We start from the raw sequence: 9,893 nt of genomic DNA, 5'->3' as shown, positions 1-9,893 counted from the left end.
ATCGTAGGAATCAACAGTGTACTGTTTGACAATTGTGTAGTGTGACTCCATTTGAAATTCTTCCTGAAGAAGCAGTACTTGAATGCAGCAAGACCTAAATGAGTTGGCTTCCTTTTCATTACATTGGTTTGTAAGATATTTAATTTTTCTTTTCTTAATTGCTAGCCCTGCTTAATAACATTGTCCAGTTGGACTGAATAAAATGTTGTTATTTTGGTCCTCTTTAAAACATTAAATTTTGGCAGTTTAGATTAACAGCATTAGATGCAGCCAGTGTTGGCTGGGTGATTTTACACACAGAAGACTGATACTTCAAAGTGTCATTACTAACACCTAAATCAATATCTGTACATCTCTTGTTTGACGCTTGTGTTAGAAAACAGTAAGTTATAATGCTCAAAAATACATCAGTAGTATTGCCATTAATGCTGGAACACTACTGGGACATTGGAAAGTTGACAATCCTGTGTAATGCAAATATTACTCCACTCCAGTGTTTTGTGACAAAACTTTGCCCTTCGGGCCTTTTCATCATCTTCCTCAATATCTTTTTGTATTATGAATGGTGGTTTTAGTGAGGTTGAGTAATTGACTTGTATCCCATATGTACAGTTCACTGTTTATTTTCAAGATGGAGTTCTAACATTTACTTGAAGTTTTGTGCCTTTCAAGTGCTAATAATTGTTAATGCTGTGCAGATAACATCTGGTTCGGTGCGACTGGTCAGCCAAGAACCGAAATCGCTGGTTAGTGAGTGGAAAGAACCAAATGGAAAGAATATCAGTGTTGCGTCCTGTAATAACAGTCAGGTTGTGGTAGCAGTAGGCCGTGTATTGTTTTACCTGGAGATTCACCCGAAAGAGCTCAAACAAATCAGGTAATCAACCAATTGTAATGGTGCCCATAGACTTTCTTCTTTTTTACACACCATCCATCCTGTGACCCATCATTTTAATTTGCCAGTTAGTGCTGCATTAGGATGCAGGATCGTTTTGTGCTATATCCCATACCAAATAAAGAATTTATTTACGTTATATCACCCTTTTACATAGGCTGTAGTAAAACACTTAACAGACAATTTATTTCGTGGCTTGGATGTGTCTCTTCAACTTGTGATTCTCTGGCCAAGAACGTAACTTGGTGTCTCATTTGGAATGGTGCAAACTTGTTCCATTTATAAATCACCTGGCAGTAAGTACAGACTGTCATTCTCTAATTCTGATCTTAATTTAAATCAACATTTCAAGTTATAAGCCAGTAACACTGTGTACAGCCCAATTCCACGTTGCTTCCACTCCCCAAACTCAGTAATCCTCTTCACCTTCAATCCATAACATGATGCTGTATAGATTGGATTAACCGTAAGCATTCTTCTTTTAAGGAAGAAAGTAGAATTTCATTACATGCTTTAATGATAAATAAATGTGAAAGGAAAGTATGAGCAAAATGGCACTCATTGCTCTTCCATGGCTGGTGTAGCTCATTTGGGCAAGCCGTGTGGTCTACTTTTTGCGTTGGAATTTCCAATTTAATGTGTTCTACTGATGACCTTTGGTGTCAGAGAAGATAAATCTGTGTGGGAGAACAAAGGGACTCTTGAAATGAATTTGTCTTGACTCTTGAATTTGTACGAAAAATCTAAACCAATACAATTTATCTCCATTTTCAAAATAAAAAGTTTTGTACTTTTTCTGACTATATGTTGAGTTTAGAGCACTCTTTGACAGACGGTAGTAGAAATTGACCAACTGCCTTTTTAAAATCCCATCTAGCTTTATAGAGATGGAGCATGAGGTTGCTTGCCTAGACATCACTCCATTGGCTGACAGTAGTAGTATGTCACCCCTGTGCTCTGTTGGGCTTTGGACAGATATTTCAGCTCGGATCCTCAAGCTACCATCATTTGAAACCCTGCATAAAGAAATGCTTGGTGGAGGTAAGAGATCGGCAGTATAATTTCCAGTACAGCTGGGTTGTTCAGCTTTTAATAGTCTGTGGTCTTAAAGACTTATTTGTTTGTTGATCATTATAAATAACATAATATAAATGAATTGTTGCATTTTGATACCTCTTATGAAGAAATCAAGGTAAATAAAGTGGCAATATTTAAAACTTTGTCTTTTGAATTAAGAGTACCTTAGTATTTGGCAAGGTTAGTCTTTATGAAACCAGTACTTTAGTTGAGTAGAAACATTTCTTTTAATTGTACATGCTGATTCACGTGCCCAGTTGTGAGAAGGGTTGGGAAGAGAGACAACATCAAAGCCTCCAGCTCACCATGGGCAGAAAGAAAGGCGATTTTATTACTATTCAGAAAATTAAATGCCTGTTCTTGGGTTTTGCTGAGTGGATAGTGACAATCGTCTCATGCTTAGTAGAATTTGTTTCTTGAGGGAACTGTATGCAGTCTGTTTATAAAATATGATTGATTGTAATAGTGTAATGAATAATCTTGTACATTATCTCTGCATTTTAATTCTTGGATCTCTGCTTTTGAGAAAGGTCAAAATAAGACTTTATTATTGATTTGGCCTTTGTACGTGCAGAAGTATCCTGTCTTTCCATTCCAAAGAACAACTAATGTCTCTACTGTATTGTTCGTCTGCTTCCTTTCATTTGTGCACAGTATGTTGATGTTACAGCATTGAAATTAGCTAAAATAGTAAACAAAGTACAGGATTTGGGCGAGTGGGGTGGTGTGCTCGAACTATATGTTGAACTACATTTTTGGTTTAATATCAAAATGCATGTTTTTCTGCCTGGTGTAATTATAGGTGGTCCTTGTCTGCTGTTGGTTGTCTTTGAAAATGTAACTCCCTCCTTACTTTTATGCCGTGACCATTTTTGCAGAGATAATTCCACGTTCCATTTTGATGACAACATTTGAAGGCAGTCATTACTTGCTGTGCGCTCTGGGTGATGGTGCTCTCTTTTACTTTGGACTTGAAATAGAAACAGGTATAGTAATTAATAGGTTTTGTTATATCATAAGTTCCTCATCTTGTTTAACATGGAGTGAAAGTATTGTTCAGAGTGAAGTGTCTATTTGACTTGAAGGATTCATGAGCAAACTTGAAGTGAGCAGGGCGAAGGAGCTGTGGCTGCATATACATGACATTGGCTATGGGCTAGATAGCGAGTAATGATAAACTGTTTATTTTCAGACTTGGAAAAAAGGTATTTCCCAAGATGGAGGGGGTGGTCAGTGGAAGAATCGCTGCTTCTTGTGATATGCATTAATTGCCTGGACTTTGGTATACAGGGCTTAACTTCAGAGTTGGTAAACTTATCTTTAATACAGAATTACCTAAACAGTGAGGAAGATAGAAGTAAAAAATTTGTTGAACTTAACAACCAGCTCAGAACTTTTGAAATGGAGTGAGAGAATACTATCCTTGATCCTAAAGGCCTGCCTCAGAAAAGTAACGAGTCTGAGGAGGGCGGAGGTAAAGATTTTAGGGTTTTGGGGAGGTGGTGGGAGAAGCAGAAGTGTGGGACTCGTTGGATAACTACCCTAGTGTACAATATATCCTCTGGATACAATGGGCAAAGTGGTGCTGTACGATTATGAGGAATGAAAATTGAAAAAACAGTCCAATAAATTGTGCTTGCATGCATATTCAACTTTCATTTCACGATGCATAATGTGTCCATTTCAAAGTGCATTGAAAATTTTGGTGTTGGGCTCCTAATGGGAGGGAAAAATGAGTGCCATAGTTTGCGTAGAGTACATGTGTCTAATGAGCGTTGTAATTGTTTTATCCATTGTCTAACGTCAGTGTTACCGTTTAATACATGAAACAAATGGTGTGTTATCATATATCAAAAAATTCGACCTTTTGTTACTGTTATATTAGCTCTATTTTATGAGCCACATTGCAAAATGCCCTAACTTTGCTTCTGACAACTGCTGTATGGATTAAGTAGGTCTCATATATAGTTATTTGTAGCTTTTGAAGTGTTTTACAATTTTATTTGCCCATCCACCTTATACCGAATGGCTGACTCCCACTGAATTTCATCACTGCTGCCTCAACTTTTGTTACCCTCTCTGAGTAGTCCTGAATGACGCTCATAGATTTGTCAGTTGCTTATTAACTTGGCTCTCACAGCAAATCTTTGTGTCTCCAAATGCTTCAGTCCACCTGTCAGGTAAGACCATGATCATAAATCTGCTGCTTGTCCTGGTTCTCTGCCTAAGTACTTGCCTAGTGTTTATGATCATTGTTTCAATCATTTTCCAAACACTTCAGTTTTTGTAATGCAGCAGTTACAATATTATCTATCCCACTTTCATGTTAGCAGCCATACTTAACAATGTAGATGAGTTTCTTTTCACATGCATGTTTAAAACCCAATTTTTGTAGTATATCAGGATGCATTTATCTCTATCCCTGTTGTGCTGTCTCCTCCCTCGTGCCGTTCTTCCTCCCTGACAACTGGCACCACCCACCAGCAGCAAACAAAACTCAGGAATCATGTTGGAATCAATATCAACTGTTTCTCTGTGCACAAATGCTGCCAAACCTAGTAAATTTCTTCAGCAATTTCTGTTTTTATAATTGAAGAAGTTTCAAAGTGGTCTGTTCCCAGCAGTGACCATCTTCTCCACCGAGTATGTATCACATAAACTAGTTTTAAAAAAAAAACATGGACTCAGTGCCTAGATACATAGCTAAATGTTGGAACTTCTGATGCGCACTGGAAGGTCTCTGGTTTTCCTACTGATCTCTCTTAGCTGAACTGAGTTACAAAGTGTAAAAAGTACGTTAATAGAAGTTACTGAGAATGGACTAATGAGGGGAAAAAGGCTGATTTCTGAGCAAGAACAAATTGCTGGAAAAGCTCAGCAGATCTGGCAGGATCTTTGGAGAGAAATCAGAGTTAAAGTTTCAGATCCAGTGACCCTTCCTCAGAACAATATCTGATCTCTGCAGAAAAGCATAGATATCATCAGATTTGATGGCAACCTTTCCGTGACCGAGTAGTCTGCTAGCACTGTCTGTTTTGGTTCACCAATGCAGAATGATTGTTTGAATAAGATGCAAAAGAATATCAGGAGCCTTAGGAATTGTACTCAATCATGAACCGAATTCAGCAGAGGAAGGAAAATTTGGAAAAGCGAGGAAAAAGAGTACAGTTTATTTTGGTTATGTACGTTACTGATGGCAATAACCTAATTGTTTTCCCATTGTGTTTTTAAATTAGGTTTGTTGAGTGACCGTAAGAAAGTTACACTGGGGACCCAACCAACAGTCTTAAGAACCTTCAGATCTTTGTCCACCACGAATGTGTTTGCTTGTTCAGACCGCCCCACTGTCATTTACAGCAGCAATCACAAGCTTGTTTTCTCGAATGTTAATCTCAAGGAAGTAAACTACATGTGTCCTCTTAACTCTGAGGGATACCCTGATAGGTTGGTGGTGATTTTACAGTCTCCAGAGTTTGGAGACACTAAAAAGATTGGTTTCCTTTACTTGCAACAATTTACAAATTCTAATCTTTCATCTCCATAAAACATTAGCTGTAACACTTATTGCTGTCTGATCTTGTCTTTTTGTTTTGCTCCTCTATCTAACAGCTTGGCCTTGGCCAACAACAGCACTTTAACCATAGGAACTATTGATGAAATTCAGAAACTACATATCCGAACAGTACCCCTTAATGAATCTCCAAAGTAAGTGTACCTCACCTACAATGCTTGTCACCAGAATCATGTACTTAAGTGTTCCAAGGTATTACCTTTGTGTCTCGTATCAAATATTGTTTATGTATGCAGTTGTGCAGATGTGCTGCAGGTCGTAATTGAGAAATCCTGTTTACGGACTAAACTAGCTTACAATCCAATTGTTCTGTCTTAATTGGAGTGGATCCACTAACTCCATGCAGAGTACTCAACTTCATGAATATATTCTCTGTCTCAATTGGTGATAAATTATGTTGATTAAATTGTGTATTGAAAATCCCTCAGTTTAATTAAGGGTGAGTGGATAAAACACTGTCCCAAATCATACAATTTTTATACCATAGTTTGATATTTTGATTCTTGAACATTGAAACCAAATCAGATTGGATTTCCAGCATTATACCTTTTTTTATTAATTAAACCTTGGATTATGTGTTTTGGAGTTTAATAACTGTGGCATATCTTTGTGCACATAGCTTTGGTTTCCCTTTTCTTTGATCACTCCACAAATTAGTGGGATGATATGTAAAAAACAAACTCAAACATTTGTTTGCAATTTATCTTTGTGTTTAGCTATTTCTTTTTGAGACTCAAAGTATTGATGCAATTAAAGCATTTTAGTTGGCAAATGGCTTTTACATGACTTGGTTTCCTCTGGTCATAGTTATTAATCGCATTCAAGCCAATTTAGGCTGTTGCACAAACAGGCCAAATATTAATTTTGTTGAGGGCCTTTGGCATATATACTGTAGAGATCTCTGATCCATGCTTCAATTATGTTGTAACTCTCTACTGATCCCAAACCACTCTCTTTTTCCCCACCCTAAGTCCTAATGTTACAGGGAATTCTACGGGGTGTTGTTCAGAAGATTTGTCTTAAATATATAGTCAGGTGCTGTTGGATCAATAACCATTTTGTAAATTTTACTGATGCAGCGAGAGTTGAAAGACAGAAGCCACTAATTAAGCCATAGTATAATTAATACCTATTGATACATTGGTTTCCAACTGAATGTGGGTATGTGACTCTTATTACTCATAGTCAATCTGTTAAGAAATGGCACCAACTTGTGTTATTGGCTACTATCCACTCTAAACACTGATGCTGTAAATTGTTTAGTTGGTGAAAGATCCTGTTGTGATCTTTTTACATGTTATGGTTCACTATGGCACTCACTTTATTCATTTATTTTTTTTTAAACAGTAATTGTGTATCTGTATGGTTTCAATGCATAAATCAGTTACAAAGTGCATTTGAAAGTGACCATTGTTTTATTTGTACAATTCATGGGAGGACCAAAGATGACCTTGGGTCATCACCTACTTCAAGATGTTGACTTAGCCTTTTAATCTCTTCAAGTCTTTCATAAAGCAGCAAAATGTAGCATCATTTGGTGAGGTCAATACTTCTCTTGAGAAATAAACTGCACAGTGCAAATGTAGCTAATTGCTGGACTTCATTTAGAGTTATTTTTGTGATTCGTGTGTTAATTTTTGTGCTCATCAGAGTGGTGGTGAGGTCTTTATGCTGTGGAGTGGAATGGAATACCTTCAGTTCAAGTCTAAGCATCATGCCCGAGTACGATAATGGCCTGATAATACTGTACCAAATAAGGGGAACTTTGACACTGGCAACTGTGTTTCACTTACCCATACTTCAGTATCTAATCTTTTAATTACTTTGATTTTTAAAAAAAAAAAAAAAAAACTGGTTATAGTTTTAGTTCTGCTTTATGTATACCGAGCATGGGTGGTGGAGGTGTTGTCAAAGAAAGTGTAGTAAAAATAAAATTGACAGAAAAAGATGGGAATGGCATTGGGTTGCTCTAATGTATTAACTGAATTTAAGGGATGTCGTAAGCAGAGGTGCTGAAGATGCATTTTAAAAGGTTTGCACTAAAATTTGCTCAGCCTAGTTTCTTTGACCTTATTTTGTGCTTTCTCTTTACATTTTGTTTTCTTTTGCAGAAGAATCTGTTACCAAGAGGCATCACAGTGCTTTGGTCTGGTCAGCAGCAGAGTAGAAGTGTTGGACCCCAGTGGAGGTACCACTGTCTTGAGACCAAGTGCTAGCACTCAGGTAATATCATGTTTAGAAACACAACTTTTTTTTTTAGACCTCAAAATCCTAAGCAAAACTTATGCATTGAAATACTTAATGTAGAGAGATGAATCTGAGTTGAAAGGAGCCAAGGGGCAAAGGGATATTGTGCTTTTGATTTTGCCAGACCCTTTTCCAAAGTTAAGTTTCACTAAAATAATAATGCAGATGGGGTTCCAAAGAAGAGAATCAAAACAGACAAAGGTTACTCAATAAAGCAGGAGTGGACCACATACAAGCCAATAAAGTTGCAATGCCAGAAAATTAAGTAGACACAGTTATGCACTTGTATTCAGTGGGTTTATTTTCTTTTATTTTTGGAAAAGGGCAAGGTGTATTCTAGATCAATAAGGATTAGGAAGACAGTTGATTTGTGTTTAGTACAGGGCAAGATGTGGGCAGCACAAATTTGATTGATTTTAGCAGTTTGTGTGAAGATTGGCAGAACACCGGAGGGATCAAGCCATGAGGTTGAAAAGTACTGGCAAAAGTTTCTATGGTAAAGGAAATAACATGGGGTTGTGGGGCAATATAATGTTGTAGAGGTGGAAGTAAGGTTTATTAGTACTTGATATGGCACGGGTTTGACACAAGACTCTGGGACAAAGGAAATGCTGTAATTTGTGTGCATTTGGTTTAGCCAGATGAACACCCAGGAACTATGATGGAAGCAACAATGATGGGTGGATTAGTGGTTAGCCTCACAGCACCAGGGTCCTGGGTTCGATTCCACCCTTGGGTAATTGTCTGTGTGGAGTTTGCACGTTCCCCCTATGCCTGCATGGGTTTCCTCTGGGTGCTCCGGTTTCCCCCCTCAGTGCAAAGATGTGCTGGTTAGGTGGATTGGCCATGCTAAGTTGGCCACAGTGCCCAGGGATGTGTAGGTTCGGTAGATTAGTCTCAGGAAATGCAGGATTACAGGGTATAAGGTTCGGATTGGGGGGGGAGGGGGGAGCAGGACAATGGGTCTGGGTTGGATGCTCTTTGGATGGTTGGTGCAGACTCGATTCCGCACTGTAGGGTTTCTATGATTCTAATTGCAAAAGTAAGATGCTTGTGAAAATTATGTCCCATCCACAAGTTGGTGCCGAAGTGGTAATTGAACAGCATGATGTGATTTAAGGGAGAGATGAAATTTACCTCCAGTCTTTGTACCACTGTTGAGTTTTGTATTTGTCTATTTATATTGAATTGTATGTGCATAAATTTATGTATTTGAGCAAGAGATAGGACCAAACATGGATTCAAACGTAGCAAGAAAGAACTATTTCTGGGAATGCATTAGCTGTGTTGTGACAGCCATTAGCTGAACCTAAACATTTTGTCACCATTCTAGACCATTCGGGGATTTTGGAGCAGTGTGAGAATTCAGTGCAGAGGGAAGAGGTGCTTTTTTGATTTGTAGTTTGTAAAGTCTTTTTAACGGGATAAATTGGAGACCAGGTCAAGGGCCCAACACAAAGCAAAGAATGATGTCACGGTAAAACGATAAGTTCATTGGTAATTGCTGTTAATTTGATCATCGTTTGTAGGTTACTTTCAGATTGAACGTAAATAGGAGAAATGTTACAGGTTACAAACTAAAAGACCAGTAAGAAATGCTTTAAAAAATGAAGAACTAAGTAAATAAAATAGAATGCAGGCCACGCAGTCTGTTGTAGCAGCATGATATGGGAGCTGGTGGATCCCATTGCAGTTCATAGTGACCACATCTGTAGCAAGTGGTTATTTGTGGAACTTTGGCTCAGAGCTGTTGAGCTGGAATCTGAACTTTCAACACTGCTGGACACTGGGGATCGGTGAGTTATCTGGATGCTGCGTTTCAGGAGGCAGTCACACCCCTTAGATTAATTATCTTGAATTCAGTCAGTAGTCAGGGGTGGGACAACGTTACTCTCAGTGAGGCAGATGGAGGGATCCAGGAGGTAGTAATGCAGGGATCCTCAGTCCTTGAGCCGATCTAACAGGTTGGAGATTGTTGCTCCCTGTGTGGGTGAGAGGATGAGCAAATTGACCATAGTGCAGTGATATGGGGAGCCATTCAAGATAGGGAGAAAAGAGAGACGTAGTTGTAGTCGGGGAATAGAGACTCTTCTCTGTGGCCAT

General features: G+C 38.3%; 1 protein-coding gene across 2 annotated transcripts in view; it reads left to right on the top strand.

Moving 5' to 3' along the window:
* Positions 1-9,893, top strand: part of ddb1 (damage-specific DNA binding protein 1) — a 74,273-nt gene that overhangs the window by 36,722 nt on the left and 27,658 nt on the right. For both annotated transcript variants that reach the window (XM_048606861.1, XM_048606860.1), the window contains exons 13-18: positions 699-877; positions 1,773-1,936; positions 2,851-2,958; positions 5,209-5,416; positions 5,582-5,677; positions 7,655-7,766. In XM_048606861.1, the coding sequence (XP_048462818.1) occupies positions 699-877; positions 1,773-1,936; positions 2,851-2,958; positions 5,209-5,416; positions 5,582-5,677; positions 7,655-7,766 (867 nt within the window). The remainder of the gene's footprint in view (positions 1-698; positions 878-1,772; positions 1,937-2,850; positions 2,959-5,208; positions 5,417-5,581; positions 5,678-7,654; positions 7,767-9,893) is intronic.

The sequence above is a fragment of the Rhincodon typus genome, chromosome 17, assembly GCF_021869965.1.
Source record: "Rhincodon typus isolate 14 chromosome 17, sRhiTyp1.1, whole genome shotgun sequence".
Classification (NCBI taxonomy): domain Eukaryota; kingdom Metazoa; phylum Chordata; class Chondrichthyes; order Orectolobiformes; family Rhincodontidae; genus Rhincodon; species Rhincodon typus.
This window is presented reverse-complemented; position numbering and strand designations above follow the sequence as displayed.